This window comes from Gopherus evgoodei, chromosome 5 (assembly GCF_007399415.2).
Source record: "Gopherus evgoodei ecotype Sinaloan lineage chromosome 5, rGopEvg1_v1.p, whole genome shotgun sequence".
Lineage (NCBI taxonomy): Eukaryota > Metazoa > Chordata > Testudines > Testudinidae > Gopherus > Gopherus evgoodei.
The window spans coordinates 44,023,209-44,044,414 of record NC_044326.1 but is presented as its reverse complement, the minus strand read 5'-3'; the positions used below and the strand labels follow the sequence as shown (position 1 = coordinate 44,044,414).

General features: G+C 40.7%; 1 protein-coding gene across 11 annotated transcripts in view; it reads right to left on the bottom strand.

The window, feature by feature from the left end:
* Nucleotides 1-21,206, bottom strand: part of TBC1D1 (TBC1 domain family member 1) — a 191,229-nt gene that overhangs the window by 89,155 nt on the left and 80,868 nt on the right. For all 11 annotated transcript variants that reach the window (XM_030563807.1, XM_030563798.1, XM_030563796.1 and 8 more), the window contains 5 exons: nucleotides 13,726-14,259; nucleotides 9,585-9,674; nucleotides 3,014-3,118; nucleotides 2,309-2,441; nucleotides 745-836 (listed from right to left, as the gene is read on the bottom strand). In XM_030563807.1, the coding sequence (XP_030419667.1) occupies nucleotides 745-836; nucleotides 2,309-2,441; nucleotides 3,014-3,118; nucleotides 9,585-9,674; nucleotides 13,726-14,259 (954 nt within the window). The remainder of the gene's footprint in view (nucleotides 1-744; nucleotides 837-2,308; nucleotides 2,442-3,013; nucleotides 3,119-9,584; nucleotides 9,675-13,725; nucleotides 14,260-21,206) is intronic.

Genomic DNA, 21,206 nt, shown 5'->3' with positions numbered 1-21,206 from the left:
TGAATAAAGACTGGGAGTGGTTGGGTCATTACAAAACCTAAACTTAATTTCCCCATTACTAATTTCTCCCTACTGTTACTCACACCTTTTTGTCAACTGTCTGTAATGGGCCACTCTCTTACCACTTCAAAAGTTATTTTTCCTCCCTTGGTATCCTGCTGTTAACTGATTTATCTCGCTACACTGACCTCACACTTGGTAAAGCAACCCCCATCCTTTCATGTATTTATACCTGCTCCTGTATTTTTCTCTTCATTCATCTGATGAAGTAGACTCTAGCCCATGAAATCTTATGCCCAGATAAATTTGTTAGTCTCTAAGGTGCCACAAGGACTCCTCATTGTTTTTCCTGATACGGATGAAAACTCTGAAACTGTACACTTTGTATTCTGTGTTGTAACTGAAATTAATATATTTGAAAATGTAGAAAACATCCACAAATATTTAAATAAATGATATTCTATTACTGTTTAACAACGTGATTAATTGTGCTATCAATCACAATTAATTTTTTTAATCGCTTGACAGCCCTAATTTAGATTCAGGTTGAATAACAAACCAAGCTGAAATGAAGTATCAATTCAGGAACATAAAAACGTTTTGTTTTGATCATAAGTAAGAAGCTGAAGAACAATTCTCAGGAAAAGAAAAGCTTTCATGCTGGACACAGATTGTAAATGAAGACCGTATCAATATAACTTTTAATTTAGAAACAAAAACACGCAAACAAAAAACACACATTACCTGAACCTGCTCAAAAAGAGCAGCCTGCTCCTGGTTATTTAGTGTTGTTAGATGCTTCTGGAGTTCTAGTTTAGTTTTAGAAGGATGTAGTCCTAATAAGTGATGAACCAAGAAAAAATGAACAAGTATTATAATAAGCAAGCTTTAAACTGATACAATACACTAATCATATGATATGCACAGAAGTTTAAATAAGAGGTATAATCATTGCTATTTAAAGAGTTATCTGCATTAGCTTTAGCGGATGGGTGCTGTAGTACACATGAAATGAGGAAATGAAATCTTTTGCAACAAGGAGTTTTGCTGGAATAAAGTGCAGGATTAGGCTTCTCAGCTGACCTAGAAGATTGCATGAACATGTAACCCAGAATGAACCTAGATTCTGCTGTGGCTTATCAACAGACTCCTTATTGAGGTTTTATGCAGTATAGGTTTTGGGAGTTTGGGGTTTTTTTAAATATATTTGCTGTTAACTATTTTCTCATTTATATGCCTCGCTTTATAATTTGCCTTTTCAAGAGTTTTGCCAAGATACATGAAATACTGTATTCTCCAGCTTTTTTCTTTTGCTGAATTCGTTTACTGATATTTAAAAGCATACAATCCTGTGGCTCTCAGCAGCGCTTCTTTTTCTCATCCTTGATCAAATTCCTTTTCTAGATTTTTTTTTTTTTTAGCACCAACAGGTTTCTGTACTTGTTAAGCATCTGACTGTCGGGTGTATATACTTCCCCATCAAGCTGGAGGTGAACAATAATATTCAATCAGACTCAACTGTCCTTTTAGTGCTCTCAGAATCATAGCTAGCTGAAGGCCAAAAAAAAGTACAGGGTAGTGTAGTTCTGGAAATTCTCCTGTTCCTACAGATTAGTACCAGATATGTCTTGGTCCAACAAGATACTGTGGCTTTTCATTGATCTGACAGCTGCTGCTGTCCCTCATTCACCCCAGCCCTGCCTTAAATGGCTAAATTCTTAGCTGTGAAACTTGCTGAAATGCAAAATGTTCCTGACCTCATGTCTTTGCCACTTTCTGTAGGATAGATGTAAGCTGCAATTACTTTGTTTTCTACCAGAAGTACAGGTCAAACACATTAAAAGGATCCACCGTTTGAGATCATGTTTTTATAGCAGAACACCACCTCTGTCTGACTCAGTTCATTGACAGGACATGCAGTTCTCAGCTAGGGCAGAATATTCCTTAAAAGTTAGTTCAAAAATTATTTCCAATTCTTTTATTGTTTATAAATTCAAGAACCAAGTAATTTTCAATGCAATTATATTTAACTTTTATTTCTTTTTAAAAATTAAGTAAATACATAGTATGAATCAATTTAGCTTTTATTTGATCATTCTTGACACTAGTATTCTGATCTTATATTGTATTGAAGTTATTTCTTAATTAATTGACCAGGCTTCAAGTGTCCAAAGTTAATACAGTCCTGGGTTTAAAAACTGTGTATTCTTTTAGATCAATGTTCACACATAAAAATATTGCTCTGGTAAGTAAGTTAGAAAGAATACATTTTCAAGAGGTTTCATTGTCAATATTGCTTAATACTTACCTTCAATCTTTTCACAGAGTTTATGCAGGCATTGCATAGGGCATCCCTCACAAAGTTGGAGCTGAGCTTTGGAGGTTTGTTGCACAGCAGCTACAGTGAAAGCCTGTTTCAAAGTCATCATGATTTCATCAACCTAACGAAAACAAGAGAGGAAATCAAGGCTTATGAATTAAAAGTGACTTCTGCTGCACTAAATTGGTGTTGTTTTCAACCCAACAAAGTCTTTAAAAAGGATACCTTCATTGTTTTGGGATTATGTTAGGATAATGAGCAGAGCATCCCCTGAGATACTGACCTTCTGATTGTGGGTTTGGCTTTCAAAACTGATATACCTACTGAATGTAATCAAACCTCTCCATTCATTTTAATGGGAGTTCTACTTTTAAAAACAAACAAACAAACAAACAAACAAACAAACAAACAAACAAACAAACAAACAAAACTCCATGATATACAACTTGACTTAATACTTGGTGAAATATGAAGTGCTCCATGGCCTCTGACCACTCCAGATATGCAGTATAGGAGGTTATACTTATTTTGAATATGATATATATTCTAACCTCTGCCTTCAACAAAAATTCAGTTTCTCAACAGTTTTCTATCTTAAGAACAATTAAATTTTTATAAACGCAATGGAAATTGAGAGCAAACAACAACAAAAACTTAGCACCTTATATCAGGCCTTTAATTAGCGTCTCTTACCAGGGCTTCATCTGTGCACTGAAACACGTAGCAGACAAAGTAGCAGCCACCGTTTCCTGAAGACTCTCTACAGATGAACCCAAAGTGATCCACATGTCTAATACCCTGGCACAAAAGAAGTAGTAACAAAAGAATCAGTCATGTTTACAAGTTGATTTCATATGTGTAATTATCACACCAACACATTAGACAGATGTCCAACAGCATTACAGCACCATAGTAAACCAAATATCTCATTCCATCCACATAAAAACCATCTAGCCCGCTAAAGGATCTTTTAAATATATTTAAATCATAAATACTCATTTACAAATGCAACAAACTGTAATGGATCTGTTGGAGAAGAACCTGCATGGACAGACAAGCGCATGACCACATGACGAGACCAGATTAAGTTTGATCTCCAATGTACAGCAGTAAATGTTAAAACTCCTCCAGAGGCATTGCATCCACTCTAGGGACTTTATTTAGTGACTCTTCCTCAAATTCAATAGTACTTACCACTCAATTGTACTACTATTGTCAGTACATATACCTCAGAAAGAGGAAAGGTTGCAGAATCAGGCCCAAGAATCAGAAACAAAACCCATATTAAATTATTCTGGCAGTATCCACAATGTGACGGCCCCAATACTGTAAAGATTTATTTCTGTGCTTAACTTTACTCGATTTGAATAGTTCAGCTGAATTCAGCGCAGCTACAAAATTCAGCATGCACAAAAGACTTTGCAAGATCAGAGCTTCTGATAAGTAGTGTACAAAGGCTGCAAGAGAGAAATATAATCACATTTTGTGCAATTTATTTCATAAATACAAATTTATCTGTATCTCTACCTATCCGTTATTAGTTGGTCAGTTTCATGTAGGCCTCATGCCACAAGTGGGTTTTGCATGTTAAAGTGAACTTTCCATTAAGGATAGTAGAAAAGAGGAATTTAATTTGTTAAACCAAAAACCAGGAGCAGATTCACAAGAAAAACGTGAGTTTCAGTCAGTTATAACTAATCTGGATATTAGCAAACAAGACATTTCTCTGGTATTCCCTATCAATGTCAAATACTCAAGATTGTCACCGTATCATGAGGATCCCAAAATCATAAAACATGAATATTTTTTGGACACATATTGGCCAGGAGTACCAAAAACAAGAGCAGGTATATGTAGCAGAGCAAGGCCAGTCATCCTAAAGCAATGTGAACAGCACAATCTCCTTGCTATAAATATTAATAACCTTCCATCAAGCGCCAACTGAATAAAGAAAAATAACTTAATATACATGCAGATATCCAACTTCTCATAATATGATGGTTGCATACTCATATTACTTGGAAAAAGTATTATGACAAAGGCAAACATTTGGCATTAATATTTCAACAGAAGATATTAATTAGAAAGATAATTAAATGATCTAGAAGCCTCAGGTTCTTAAATTCTAATTTCCTGTAAATGCCCAGTCTAGCTCTCTTATGGTGTACACTGCAGAGCCCATTGTTACAATATCTGAATGTCAGTTCCAGAAAATGTGTGTGCCACAAAATATAAGGCTTGATTTTGACCTCCCTTATATATGTTTGCAACTCCACTGACTTCAAGAGGGTTTACTCCCACTGTATACCAGCATTAGCAAGATCAAGATGAAACTCATAAAATTCTTCTGTTGGTTACTCAGAATGTTGCACACTTCATGAAATTTTATTCTTGTAAAATCTCTTCATGAGTCAGAGTGAGTTCTTAGATCTGGGAAAATGGAAATTCTATATTGATTCTGAATAATCTGCTAAATAGGATTTGCTTTGGAATTAGTCCGTATTCTTTGGAATATGTTAAAGCATGAGTAGATTACCTACAGCAGGCACGAAGGAATCCTTTATAACCCTCTCCTCCCCTCCACAGACAAGTCTCTCAGAAGAATCAAGTATTTTTCTGCTCCTGGAAGCAGTTTTCTGAACTTGATGAACTACAAAAAACAGTGATATAGGGACTCCTATGTTCCTATGTTATTATCTTCAAGTTTGGGTAGACAGTTTATAGCGAAGACTGTTGGATTCAGAGGCCACAGTACTCTTCAGTTTCTAGATTGGTCTTAAAGCCTATTTTTTGGTTATGGCACACATCTTGTTTATTTATTTTAAAAGAGAATCAGTTCCATTTCTTGATGGACTGTTGGAGCAGGTCTCTCCTGACACTTTCAGAATTATTTTAGCAGACATATCCCTAATCATGCTTCAGATGGAACAATACCACAAGTCATTTTCAATATACCTCAATATAACGCAACCCAATATAACACAAATTTGGATATAACACGGTAAAGCAGTGCTCTGGGCGGGCAGAGCTGTGCACTCCAGCGGATCAAAGCAAGTTCGATATAACACGGTTTCACCTATAACGCGGTAGAGATGTATAATAATTTTCTGGTGTAAAGAAGGAACACTATTTAATCTCCATCTTTACAGAGAAACAAACTTCAGAAACATGCTAAGGTGGCACCAGCAGTCCTCCTTCAGTAAGTAGTGTCCTTCACTTCATTACAAACACTTTAAAAAATGCCCTAGTTTTTCAAAAAGAATTGCTGACTAATGCAGCAAGCACAGCATGTGTCCCTTCACCAAGTAGCTAGAACAGGGATGGGCAAACTACGGCCCACGGGACCGTTCTGCCCAGCCCCCGAGCTCCTGGCCAGGGAGGCTAGCCCCTCCCCCGCTGTCTCCCCTCCCCTGCAGCCTCAGCTCGCTCACTCCACAGCTGGCACAATGCTCTGGGCAGCAGGGCTGTGAGCTCCTGGGGCAGCGCAGCTGCAGAGCCCGGCCTGACCCCCGCATGGTGATGGTGGCGGCAGCAGCATAGCCCAGCTTAAGCCTGGTGGCGCGGCTGTAGTGTCGCCAGCCACCGGTGCTCCAGGCAGCGCGGTAAGGGGGCAGAAAGTAGGGGGGTGGGGGTTGGATAGAGGGCAGGGGAGTTTGGGGTGGTGGTCAGGGGGCAGGGATGTGGATGGTCATCGGGGGGGGGGGTTGGAAAACAGGGCATTGAATGGGGGCAGAAGTCCAGGGGGGCAGTCAGGAAGGAGGGGGGTTGGATGGGGCAGCACGGGGCAGTCAGGGGCAGGGGTTTCAAGGGCAGTCAGGGGACAGGGAGAAGGGGTGGTTGGATGGGGCAGGGGTACCAGGGAGGCTGTCAGGAATGAGAGGAGGGGCTGGATGGGGTTATGGGGATCCAGGGGCAGTCAGGGACAGAGAGCAGGGGTGTGTAGATGGGGCAAGGGTCCCAGAGGAGCCATCAGGGAACAGGGGGTTTGGATGGGCAGGAGTCTTGGGGGGGGTGGGTAAGAGGAGGTGAAGGTCGGACCACGACCCCCACCCCTAACCATCCCTCCATACAATTTATGAAACCCAATGCAGCCCTCAGGCCAAAAAGTTTGCCTGTCCCTGAGCTAGAACGTATCCCAGCTTGTTTTCTTAAAGCTCTCCAAACATACATCAGCTCACTAACATGGGCTGTAACACTATTAACATGCCAACTATTCTGCAGAGCAATCCACTAACAAATTCACAACTTTCACCTTAATCATAACCACAAATGCAGTCACCCCTATATCTTTGGTTTTGAGTGGTAAGGGCAGTGAAACATAAGACCTCCCAGGCCTCTCATCACCTAACCAGCAGAGCACAAAGCTTCTGCTTAGTTTAAGCACCCATGTATTCCCATGAATTCAAGGGGACCTCAAGGTTAAACACAGGCTTACGTGCTTGGCTGGATCAGGGCTGGATTAGTAGGAGTCTTTCATCACTAAAAACTCTGCCACACTCACAAGACTAATAATACATGCGAGCAAGGCAGAGTATTAAAGTAATCAGGATTCCACTTTGAAAGCATGTGTTTGTTTCAATATCCCAATTGCTTCTAAGAACAAGAACACAGCAGGCAGAGCAGAGCAACTGAGACAGGCAACCTTACCTTCCTGCCTTGTATCATAGTGGCAGCCATGTCCCAGCACTAACAGCAGAGTCAGGAGTCGGTACCAACTGGCTCCAAGCATTAGCATAGTTTGTGGGGGGAAGGCACGTCAGGTGTTGTCTTCCCAAACTGCAAGCCTCGGGCAGGAGTGGAATTTGCCATCTCCACCCCATGCACAGCCCCATTGGCCTGACTGGAGGTACTCCCCCAAATACAGAAGTCAAACTACGCCTATGGCTCCAAGGAAACTGGGATACTGCTCTGTGGCTGGCCACACATGGATGTGAGAGTGGAGTTATCTGCTCCCTCCCTTCTCCTAGTGAGATGAAGAGAAACTGTATATGTCCAGTATCCCTAACTGACAAACCACCTACCCAGTAAAGCATTCTTCAGGCCTGAGGGGACCCTGAAGTCAGGAATTTACTTCCTCTGCTGGTCTGAGAGAGCCAGAGCTTAATGACCTTGAAGTCTATCTAATGACTCAGGATTCTGGCCGAAAAAGTAGCCTGAGGGAAGGTCAGGGTTCAGGTTCTCCTGTGATCAGAGAAGTTTTCTTTAATGGCTTTTTAATCAACATAGTGTCAGTTAGTTACATTAACACTATTATTTTTACAATTAGTGCACATACTCCTAACAGGTATGCAAGGAAAGTAGAGGAGAGGGCACAAGGGGCCCCCTTTTGCATGCCCACCCTGGCCCAGGGACAATGGTAGCCATTTACCTCATTTGTCACTTTAAACCATCTCACTCTTTTTGCATCTCTTCACTCGCTCTCTTTCTAAATCATCATGAATTAACTATTTGTCTTCACTTTCAAAGCCCTTCAGGGCCTATCCCCACTCCACCTTCCATCTCTCAAACATGGTTGAGAGGTCTTGCCTCTCCCCTGCCAATAATGCCAGCCTGAGTCACTCATTTGTTAAATTTTAAAACAAACACCTTTGGATTTCTCCTCCCCTGCTGCCCTTCACACATGGGAGTTCCTTGTAAACCTACACAAAACTACCTCACTGTCTTCCTTCAAGTGTCTCCTTAAAACGCCCCTTTGCTGTGATGCCTGCAAAAAGTTTTGACAACGGTCGGGCAGCTGCTGGGCTGATTTCTAATGAAAGAGGTGCCAGGGCTCAAGCAATTTTTTAACTTTCATAACTGGTGCTGCAAGCACTGATGTGCCGGGACTATGAACTGCCAAGGTAGAGGTGCCGTGGCTCAGCCCTGGCACAAATTAAGCACTGCTGATACCACTGTCAATCATGCTGACCAGTGTTATCTCATTATTTCTTTGTGAACCTGTCTGTTTCTTTATTCCACCGGTCCCCTCTTGTCTGGTATTCAGATTGTAAGCTATTTGGGGCAGAGACCGTCTTTTTGTTCTGTGTATGTACAGTGCCTAGTGCAATGGGGTCCTGCTCCATGACTGGGCTCCTAGACTCTGTCAGAGTACAAACATATAGTATCAAATGTGCTCTGAGTGCAAAGTCTTCTCTGAATTCACACTAGTCTCCTCAAAAGAGGCAGGGCTACAGTCATGTGCTCTTCTGCGATGGCCAGTAAAGCTAATTCTATACAGAGGTGGAATCAGTTGAACTACAGCAGAGGTCCCCAAACTGTGGGGTGCAACCCCCCAAGGGGGGCATGGAGGAACATAAAGGGGTGTGGCAGGGCTCAGGCCAGCCTCTATAGGGGATGTGGAGGGAGCGCCACCCAGCCCCTCCCCGCCCTAGCTGTGCTTTGGTCTTGCCTCAGCTGCATCCCCAGATCCCAGTCCCGTGCCTGGCCCCATACCAAGCCTCGGCTCTGTTCCTGGCCCCAGGCCAAGGCTAGGGGAGAGCCACACTTGGCCATGGGCCCAGCTGCCAGCCCCCACTACAGCCCGGCTGTGGCTCTGCTCTGGCCTCCACCCCCAGCCTCAGCCCAGACCCCCGCTCCGGCGGTGGCCCCAGCCTGGCCCCACTTCCCCTGTCCACACACCTCCCCACCCCAAGAGCCACACCCACTACTGGTCTCGGAGGTGCTCGGACTGGAGTAAGGGGCGGCACGATCCCCAAAAGTTTGGGGATCACGGCATTACAGTAAACAACCTCCATCTTCTCTCTATAACCCTAGAGGCATAGCATCTGCCTTCACAAGCTCCTACTGGGGTAGTGTATCTTAGTAACCCCTTACTATGAGCTGAGTGCAATAACTGTATATATCTGTATGGTCTACAAAGTAAAAGGAACCTGAGTTTGACTGTTATTTATGAAGAGTGTTCAATTAACTCTAAAGTACTGTTTACGAAGTCTATTTCAGTGATTGATAACGCACTGCACAACACACATACAGGCAAGGGAACCCTGAACCTGCACAACAGTGAATCATGTCTTCTGGAACCTGAAAGCAGAACTTGACAGGATATTCAGTCCACTTATTTTTTTATTGCACAGAGAAGAGAATCTTGATCTCAGACATTACAAGGCTAAACATTAAACAAGAAATGAAGGCCTTACAAAATTACAGACTGCCAAGGGGTCTACTCACCCATGACATGTGGGGATCCACTTGGAACGAATGGGGAGGGGAGAATCAATGAGTATTCATGAATGGCAGAACCACCATAAAAATTAATGCACTTTACCTGAGAGCAAAAGGAAATTTCCTTGAAACTTTTCTCAAGTGCTACTTTTTTCGTGTCAGGACTGATGAGATAAACTGCAGACTGCCCAATCTAAAAACAGTTAAATAAAAAGAGAATTATATTTAGCTTCAAGAAACATGTCAAATTTGTTCCAGCTAAAAAAATGTTCCTTGGGTATGAGAAATCTCAAAATTTATTCCATTCCATACTTTGACTCAATGTAGATTTAAATTACAATAGTACAACACACACAACATTTTGCATGAGAGAGAAAAAAATGATGCAAGGTTGGACTTGCACTTACTATTAAATTTATAGCATTGTAAAATACTGAATTGGAATTTCGCTCTGTTTACAGGGCAAAGGAAAAATTAAAGGACCTGCATTTAACTAGACAATAGCAAAACTATACTCACAGCAAATCCTGTATCTTGGCAGAGGGTTAGACAAGATGACACTTGCGGTCCCTTCTAACCCTATGGTTGTATGATTCTACAAAAAATCAGTTTTCCCACAACCTTAGCATATGTCAAGTTAATCAAAGTTATGTGACGAAACTGCAGTGAAATCGAAAGGCAGGCCTGGAAGCTGACCGAACACCCACAATTATTTTTTTTAAAGTGTTGTTAGATGTACACAGTACTTTAAAGGCAATGTATCTCAAGCTATAAAAATGAGGTTACTGGGGTACATTTTGATGTACATTTAGCTGTAGACCAGTTTTGTAGCAGTAACCCTGTAGCTGCCGAGAAGCACTGCCAGGTTTGAACAGGAAACTTTTTCCTAGACAGGCACTAATTTTAAGGTGTTCAGGATTTTTCATGAGACTAGACATGGGCCAATATATAATGTTTAAATTGCAAAATTGTTGCCAAGTCTCAGGGGCTTCCTCCTAGTTGCCAGAAGACTGTATCTGCAGCCTGGTGAATTTTGGGATGTTTTCCTCTTAGAAAGATGGAATCCCCCATACATGCACAAAAAAAACCAAACTAACCCAAAAAACTACAGCCACCTACAATTCCCAGAACGTACATTAAACCAGCCAGTGCCTCCCAGATACTTAGCTTATTGGAAAGAATCATCCAAGAGTGTAGGGGAGGAGAGTTGGGCCTCCTTCTTTTGTCTGTTCTAAGCATTTCCCCATGGATTCATTCTTGACCCTTTCTCTCACTTGAGCCTCCATAAAACCTCCCACCATCTCCTTGTCCCCATGGCTTGTTTTCTTTTGCTGTCTCCGAGGGGTGACCTTTCAGCTTTTACTTGGAGGAAGGCCATTCATCTCCTTGCCGCTCAGCAGACCTGTCCTCTGTATTTTGCTGGCTGCCTATTCCCATGGCAGGCAGCTAGTTGCCACTTCTACCCTATGCAGTTGGAACTGTCAGAGGAGTGGGTCACTGTACCTAGGGCACTGGCCAGGATAGCAATCTCCCAAGGTGGTTTATTAAAACAAATGACTGTTCCAGACAGATTAAGGGAATTGGCAAACATCCTAGTCTAAATGTTTTTCATAACATCTAATGTGCCAAATACTCAGCCTCTACTATACATTTCATAGAAAGTCACAACAATAATCACTGCACTCAAATAAAGGGTAGTTCAACATCTAAACAATGTTAATTCAAGACTGATCAATATTAGTTGGCTAACCAATGAATTCTAGCACTGAGATCAGCTAAGGGATGGTGAATACTGCAGTCCCTGACCAAGTCATTTCACTTCCTGCTGCTGACAGGCATTCCAACCAGATGTGTCATACGAGAAATCCAACTTTGCGTATTAAAGAAGCACCCTTTGTGAAATATTAGGAGACTAGGATGCCATCAGGCAAAAGTAACAAAAGTTAAAAGTTCAGAAAGAAGCCACATCTGAAAGTCAGGCCACTTTTTTGGGTGACTAACTCTATACATTCAAGTCTGAAATACATGGAGGTTAGAGTCAAAATTTTCAGTTTCCACATCTGTAAAACAGGGGTTTAAATTACACACCTCTTTCAGCATTGTGGCAATGTAGTTAAAGCGCTACGTAAGTCCCAAAGTTCAACAGGTGGGGGGTTGGACTTAAATATCCCCCTATGCACTCTGCCCTCATCCTGCAAATGTTTGTCATAGTTTAATAGTTTTTAAACAAATACTTTTTCAAACTAAGACTTCATTATTTTAAATGGCACTATTGTATTTTCAAGGTTACAGAACCTGCCCTGCAGAAAGATGGTATATAAGGTATTGGCTTTAGTGGGGCATGCACATTATCCCATACACATCCAATGTACCTCCCAGAAGAAGCCAGTGTACAGCTGCAGACCCACTCCAGAGTTCTAGAATAGTCATAGCTAATGCTGTCCCTAAGCTCATCCCTCAAGACATAATGATTACACTTCTATTCTGCAGGTGTAATGCCTCTGGGGTCCCTGTCAAAGCAGTGCATCTCCTCCACTACTCAAGGGAAGGCCTTGGCTCAGAGCCGTAAGATAGCCCTATGAATTTAGTCAGACACAATAAGGGCAGGTCTACACTGCAAAACTAAGACGACTTAACTTACATCGGCATACAGTCTATGCAGTAATTACATTGCTTGTGTGTGTCTACACTTTGTTCATTGTGTCAGCAGTGTGTGTTCTCATCAAGAGCGCTTATACTGATTGCACTGTCAGCATGGGGCATTGTGGGGTGGCTTCCGACAGCCAGTAACAGTTGATGTAAGCAGCACAGTGTCTACACTGACTTTATGCCTCCTGTAAACATGGCATTATTAAGTCAGCATAGCAAGGCAGTTACATTGGCGAGAGCAAACTTTTAGTGTAGATACACCTCTACCCTGCTATAATGCGACCCAATATAACACTGGTTCGCATATAGTGCAGTAGCAGTGGGACTCCGGGGGCGTTTTAAAGGGTCCAGAGCTCCGGCTGTTGCGGGGAGTCCAGGGCCCTTTAAATCACTGCCAGAGCCCTGCCGCTACTACCCCGGGGCTGCAGCAGCGGGGCTCGCCAGCGATTTAAAGGGCCTGGGGCTCCAGCTGCTGCGGGGAGCCCTGGGCCCTTTAAATCACCGCTGCAGCCCTGCCACCACTACCCTGATATAACGGCATTTCACCTATAACGCAGTAGGGATTTTTGGCTCCCCACGACTGCGTTATATTGGGGTAGAGGTGTACTTACATAGTTAGGTCTGCCTGGCGTTGACCTAACTCTGTAGTGTAGACCAGGCCTAAATTTTAAAAATATTGCACTGTATTTAAAAAACTTTGTATGAAAAAGCACAGAACCACCATCCCGTCTCTCGCCATCTCCATCTCCAGGGATAGCCAGCCAAAAGAAACACACAAAAGTACTTAATGTACCCAAGAGATGAGCTCAAGATAACCAGCCAAAATATTGTCTACTATCCTACCACTAATTAACCAGTGTTGTACAGAATATAGTAAACATGAATGTATTTGCAATATAGCAAGAAATTGAAGCAAAACTAACCTATACACTCTTCAAATCCTGACCTTAAACCACAGTAGGGGTGTAGCTGGCTAGGTGAATTTTGGATACAGACAGGTCAACTTGGCGCCAACCTCAACTTCAGTACGCTCAGAACTACCCACAATAGCAGCCCACAGTTACACATACACACCGATTATTACTGGGAGTAGGTGCAGTTAAACTGCAAGAGCACCTTAACTAAACTGCTCGTTATGGGACACAAAGTGAGCGTCTGCCTGCAGCCAAGTTCCAAAGATTCTGTGCTCTAAACAGGAAGCATCTCTCACCTATAAAGTTGCTTCTGCTGTAATTATTTAGCATAATACACACACTATTATAATAAAATAAAATAATAAAAGTTAGTCCCAGCCTTTACATCAGACAATTATCAATAACAATCCCTAGTAATTTCTCAACACTGTCTTTTTGAAGCTCAATGTTTGACGTGGTGCTGCTTTAAACTGTTTCACTTAATATACTTTGACAATGGGTTTTTACACTGAATGATAAAACTCTACGAAGAAATATATAAAATTTGATGTGTAACTTAAGCTCCAATAACTGCAGGAAGTTATTTAAGGAGGAACTCCCATCTTTGTAGGACATTTCTTTTGCATTTCCTATCCAGTGTTTAGAGACATAAAACGCTTGCAAAGTTGCAATTTGTTTTACCGTGAACAACATAGTCCGGTTTCCTGCAATATCTGTTGGTTGCACGACATTGTGTCCATAGCTAAGCTGACGTTTTAGGTTCAGTGAAGTCTCAGTTTCATCAAAAGAGCTGGCAAAACTGTTACTCTTGCAACTCCCATCTTGCAAGTCCCTCTTAAAAGAAAAGGAACGCAGCCCAGGCTGAGAATAAGATTTCCTAATTGGCCTTTTCTCTTCTTCTTCACCGACTAAGGGTTGGAAAACAGATCGCAATTTATCACTGAATGATAATCCTCCAGAATTATTGGCAGTTTCAAGTTGTTGGGACAAGGAATTAAATTCCATTTTTTTGGTACAACTAACATGGTTAAATTTTTCAATACATTCGTCTATTAATGCTGGGGGTGCATTCTTGTGTGCTACTGTCACTCGTCCACAGAATAACACCTCAAACTTTTTGGAAAAAGGGTCTTCAACTTCTGATGGATTATTCTGAAACTCTTCTTGGCGAGCGATTTTTCCAGCCTGTCGAATGGAGCCAATAATCTCAGGCACCTATGAGAAAGAGAAAAAAACAGTATCAACAAATGGTTCTTTATGCCTAAAACATTGGAATGCTAAAAGGAGACTCCTTATGTCAAATTTCCATTTCCAATTTCCAAGTGACCACTAATTCTAAGTGCCCCCTTTTCTAAGACCAGCTGGGGACATCGTGAATTTATCTCAAACAATATGTGCATTAGCAGTTTGATATTGTTCAATAGAAAACCTTGCAGGGAGAATGAAAACTGGTTCATTTGCTTCCCTAACAAGAGATCATTATCATTAACACAATCAGTGGCCCTGATCTGTCAAGGTGCTGAGGATTTCCAAAAAAGCCACTGGACTGATTTAAATCAAAACAATTTAAATCACAAATTTTAATCATGATTTAAATCAGCAAGCAGAAAACCTGGATTTAAATAATCAATTTTAATTATGCTCTGCATTTGTACGTTTCAGTTATTTTCCTGAAGAAAGTTGATTCTCATTGGTTGGTAACCATTAAAACATGTTGATTTGCAATTTATTATAGCTTTTAGACTACATTTGGTGCTTCTTTTTGCTAACTAGGAGAATAAACTATATCTATATATATATATTTAAGCAATTATATAGCTTAATTTAGGTTTATTCAGATCCTCAATTTTTACACTTTTATTATGTTAAGAAATGCATCATTCATCATGCTGTGTGGAGAATAAAATGATGTCCTTCATGCAGTAAAAGTGTCAAAACACCGTTCCAGTGTGTTCTAGCCCTGGCTCAAGGGACAGACTACTGAATAACCTATGGTAGATCCACAAAAGTCCAGGGATTCCACTCAGGAAACCACTGTACTAGATGATTCATTTTATACTTCTGAGTTGTGTCAAGCTCTCTTTGGCTGGAAATCGAATGAATAAAAAATGTGCAAAACCAGCATTTAAAATCTATTTATTAGTTAAATAAAACTACTTTAAATGTGCTGGATACATAAGAAGAAAAGTGTATTAAAATGTTTTGCATTTAAAACTGATTTATTAAAAAAGGAAATATCATCAATAGTTAATGAACTGCATTGACTGTTTCTGGTCACCATGTCATTGAAAATTGTAGAACCAGTAGGTCTCATCCTCCCACAGCTATTTTTCATTCATAGATTGAAAGAGAAAAAACAAACTTTCCTGCTGTTTCAGCTCCCAACTGGTTTCTAAACATTGAAGTGAACTAGTGTGCTAAGTCAGAGCTTGTAAATAAAATTTGCTGAGGATACCAAGTTTGGAGGCATGATCAATACAGAGGAGGATCGGAACATTATACAGGATGATCTGGATGATCTTGAAGACTGGAATGACAGAAATGGGATGAAATTCAACAGTATTAAGTGCAAGATCACGCTCTAAAAATTTCTGCTGAAACCTGGGGCTCCTTAGTTGGAAGCAACAGAGACTTGACCATGTGGGTCAGTTACAGGATAACTATGAGTCACTAATGAGATGGGGATGTGAAAAGGGCAAATGTGATCCAAGGCATTTCTAGTAGAGATATAGAAGTATTAATGCCATTGTTCAAGGCACTGGTAAGACTTCATCTGGAATATTGTGTACAGATCTGGTCACCCATATTCAAGAAAGATTAATTTAAACTACAACAGATGCCGAGAAGAGCTACCAGGATGATAGGGAATGTAAGGCCTATCTTATGAGAGGATACTGGAAGAGCTTGTCATGTTTAGTCTAGCAAAAAGAAGGTTGAGAGGGGATATGATTGCTCTCGATAAATATATTAGTGAGGTAATTCTAGAGAGAGTGTATTTAAACTAACGGATGGTGTTGGCACAAGAAGAAATGGATATAAACTGGCCATGAACATATTCAGGCTGGAAATTAGAAAGTTTCTAACAATCAGAAGGTGAGGTTCAGAAACAGCCTCCCAAAAGGCGTTGTGAGGGCAAACACATTAGTTTTACGAGAGAAAGGGAAATGTATGAATGCAATTGTATGATGGTGTTGCTTATGATGGTAGGGGGCTGGACTCACATCTGGTTTTTCATATGCTCCCCAAAGCTCAATCTTGAGGGTTTCAGCAGGAGGCAGGAAGGGATTGCCCCCATCCCTCTCCACCTGTCTTCCCCAATGTATTCTGGGAGAGTTCTCCTTTAAAAAAAAAAATTCCCTCCCTGAAGCATTAGATACGGACATGACTGGAGATGCAGACGACCAGAGCTCTGAGATGGCACTGAGTATCTCTTGCTCAGGTGCTTTGCTGGCTGGTCCTTGCTCACATGCTCAAGGTTTACCTGATCGCCTTATGTGGGGTCAGGAAGGAATATATCCCCAGGTCAGATTGACAGTGACCTTGGGGATTTCTCACCTTCCTCTACAGCATGTGGGGATTGGGCCATTTGCCAGGATTATCTGGGTATATCTCACTTAATTCTTTCCCTGTCATTAAGGGGACCTCGAGCTCTGGTGTACCTCGGTCTTTCCTATTTTCTGTCGGTGGCACATAACTATATAATGCTTTGGTTTCATTTCAGTTGCTGGATTTAGTGTGCAGGTGCTGGGCGGTGTAGGTGACCTGTGGTATACAGGAAGTCAGACTAGATGATCTAGTGGTTCCTACTAGCCTTAAACTCTAAGACTCTATGATCTCTTTGAATAAGATGAAAAGAAGAAAATATTCTTTCTGCCCCTGCAAAAGAGACTATTGCTGTCAAAAGTTGGTTTAACCCTTCAACAAACTTCAAGTGCTTAGCCAGCAACTTCCATCAGTTCAGGTGTTTGACTTTCTTTAAAACTTAGCAGCAAATATGTACTGCTTACTATTATTTTTTGTATTTAATGTAAATGATTTTAATAGATCATCATCAGTTTAGGTCTTGAAATAGGCTGCCAATTTCAAATTTAATTTTAAATAGGTTTATATTTTAAAATTAAACCTCTGTTTAATGGAATAATTTAATTTTAAAAAATCCTCAATTTTCATCCACCCGGCCTCTACAACTCACATCCAGTGTTAGTATCAAGTTCAAACTCAAAAGGAAAGACAAATAACATTCTAGATTATAACAGTAGCCACAAAACAATCAGGAATGCCAAGCATTAATGTTATTGGTAGATTAATGGCAAATCTTGCACACTTGTTATAATCTTCATAATAGCACATTCTACTATTAGACTAAAATGTTTTTGACAGAAAGTAATTTTGTTTGAAAGAAACTAAATAATTGCTTTGGTCATATATTTCTATAATTCCACATGGTGAGAGTCCTATCTAAATTAATTTAAGAAATATTTGACCATTTTCAGGGAATCCACTTTAGGAAATACTCAGTTATGATCCACAAAAACTATAAATTATAAACAAAAGCCCAACTACTATCAGAGGCCAATATTTTAATTAATTAACATGAATTGAATCAATAATAGTTGGAAATCGCTTCTGCTGTCTGAATAGCACATGCAAGTCTTCTTCCAACAGTCTGCTAGGCCCATATTTATATTGTGTGTACCATACTTGGTTATGTCACACTACTTTGTGTTCTTTCGCAGCCTTTGATTGGAGTAAGGGATTATATTATCATATCAGCAACAAAGGCTGTAGAACAAACTACTTCACTATGTATATCCAGCGGAGAATACTGCCAGGTATTTAACAATTCAGAATGATTTTGACAAAAGACCAATGAATACATAATTTTCTACAGAAATGGATCTCATCTAGTGAAAGAACAAATTTAGGATTAAGGCCACTTTCAGAATGATTATGTTCATGAAAATTTGATTGCTGATGCTGCAGCAGGAGGTCTGGAATAGCATTCTAAAACATCAAACCAGGAGAACCATCTCCCCAGACAAGTACTGAGATGGAGAGGTATGCTTGAACCCCAGAGAACCCTTCTGGAGGGCACCTATGCTTTTAATAAACATATCCATGGTTTTTTAACAGTTTAAGTACAACAGAACTATGCAGAAACAATTGAAAGGTTTTACCTTCAAGAGTTCAGAAAGACTTCAGCACTGTTGTTTTTTTTAATAGATAAGGAAGTACGGCAAAAAGTATTAGTCAGAGGATTAAAACAATGAATATGACAAACAACAACAATCAGTCAGGAAACATTACTTCACTCGTGAGCATGATGCATGAACCATCAGTTAAATCATACATTGAGGAAAAAGACAATGGGTCAGGACTTCAAAATTCTATTCCCAGCTACGCCACTAATTAGCTGAGCAGCCTTGGGCCTAGCCAGCTCTGTGCCTTGGTTTTAACATACGTAAAATGGAGAGGATAGTTCCTGTTACCTCCAAGGGTATTATTTAATAGGCCAGATCGTGTGTTCTTCCCTTTCTAGATTGGAAGAAGAAAACATCTGTGGGAGACTTTAAACCACTTTTGCACCCTCCCTAATTCTGACCCTGTCCAGAGGCACTACTGAGAGTAGACGTAAGGTTGCCTTATGGTGTGCCAAGTTTTAGGTGACCATCTTTGCACCGTTACTCCAGCACAATAGCTTCCTCTCACATCCTCTCTACCCATTGCAGAGCCAATACACCAGATTCTGAGGACTCAGTGTTTGTAAAGTAAAGTACTTTGAGACACACTCCTGAAAGCTGCTATTTAAGTGCAAAGTGATATTCCTGGAATTGAAGAGAAACTGGGAGTTGGATGAGGTTTGGCAATTTCCGATACAGATTTGTGAATTGTAAGGAAAAAGACCCTTCATCTAGCCACATAACTTATGTAGTGTGTCAGGTACACATATAATTTGGTTATATATAGCCACATTTCAGGCTATGTCTGCATGAGCATTTTCTAGGAAATCTTCCCTTGTTCCATTACCAGTACAGCTCCACCAATGGGAGTGCCAGAGTAGACCAATTACAAGTATTCGTATTACCATGTTATCCAGACATGCTCTGAGCAGGCTGGACGACACAATAGGCTAAAGGCACTGACAGCTAAGCTATATTCCATTCTCATCATCACTACCATTACCAGGATGGTGGTGGTGGTGATGCAATAGAGGGAGATTTCCTGGAAAATGCTAACGTCTGCAATGCAAAAATAGCCACTAAAGGGAGCTTACCTCAAATCAGTGAAACGGCAGTTTTATCCCTCCATGCTGGAAATTTGCATCAGCATAGCTACTCCAAAAGATGTAGTAGGGGAAAATTCCCAGTGTAGCTAGGCCTGTGACCAATTGCTAATGCATTGTTACTGAATTTGTTTTCTTCAGTGTTTATATCCCTCAGGCCTGGTCCACACTACGCAGTTAAATCGATTTAAACAGCGTTAAATCGATTTAACGCTGTACCCGTCCACACTACAATGCACTTTAAATCGATTTTAAGGGCTCTTAAAATCGATTTCTGTACTCCTCCCCAATGAGAGGAGTAACGCTAAAATCGATATTACTATATCAATTTAGGGTTAGTGTGGACGCAAATCGACATTTTTGGCCTCATTCTTTTACAGTAGCTACCCACAGTGCACCACTCCAGAAATCAACGCTAGCCTAGGACCATGGACGCACACAGCCGAATTAATGTGCCCTAGTGTGGACGCATAAAATCGACTTTATAATATCGGTATTATAAAACCAGTTTTAGTTAATTCAAAATTATGCTGCAGTGTAGACGTACCCTTAGATACCCTTCGGACCTTCATGAGACTGCTGTTCTATAGCAAATCAGGCCTTCTATGCAGCTATAATTTAACAAACAAAAACGACAAACCTAAAATCCTAGGTTTACTTTAAAAAAGTTAACGAACTTCACATTCAAAAAGATACATAATGGGCCTTAAAAGGGAGAGAGAATTTTTATTTTGCCTTGGGCTTGAATTTCCTGGTATTACATCATTTATAAATAGCAGCTGGGCTTCAATGCTGTGTCTATTTAAGAGTATTTCCTCCTTTGTTGTGTAAGAACATGAAATGTGTACCTAAGCTCAACACCTAAAGGGCATCCAAAGAGCAAAAACAGGGAGAAGTACTGCCACTTGCAACGTACATTAGATTCTAATGGTCAACCTAGAACATCACTTCAGTGGCATAACTGCAACCATTTCTTTAATACACGTGCACACCACCAGGCTGATCAGGCAAACTGATGCAGCATGGGTCTGATATTTAATACTGACATTGAGTAGAAGTGATAAATCTGCACTTGGCTGTGCATTTAAACATTCTTCTTAATTTGACAGGGGGATGAGAGACACGGGAGAAAGAGAGAGGAGGAAAAACCCACAACTGTTTCCCAAAGGTCCTCTGGGGCTGGATGAAATTGCTTATAAATATTTTTACTATTAGACTTCAGTAGTACATCAGACTTTCATGTGCAGGTTTGCATACAGGTCTAGGATCCAGTAATTCATAAGTATTAATGTTTGCTCTGTCCCCAACTCCTTCTGTGCTCCCTGGGAAGGGGAAATCACTACACCACTCTGTGTCTCCGTTTCACCAATTGTAAAATGAGAATAATGCTTAGCTGCCTCACTGAGGTATGGTAAACATTAACTAGCTTAAAAATTGTGAAGTACTTTCAAGTTGAAATATTATAATTGCTAAGAATTATTAAAGTCAGTCATGCCTGACTGACAGGCATGCAAACAGGATGTTGGGAATCATTACAAAAGGGATAGAGAATAAGACAGAGAGTATTTTATTGCCCTTATATACATCCATGGTACATCCACATCTTGAATACTGCGCACAGATGTGGTCTCCTCATCTCAAAAAAGATATACTAGCTGATGCTATTTTTATCACCACAGCCCAAGTCTGAGTCCATAGACCCGGGCTCTGAAATGTTGTAATGGCTTTGTTTTGGGTTTTGGGGGTGGGGGTGGGTTGTTGTGTCGATGTACCTCATATGTACACTGTATGTACCTGGGCTTTCAGAACAAACAAGCCAATAATATTCAAAACTGTTTGACTCAGATCCATTTGGTGAAAAAACCACTGGGCTTGGGAA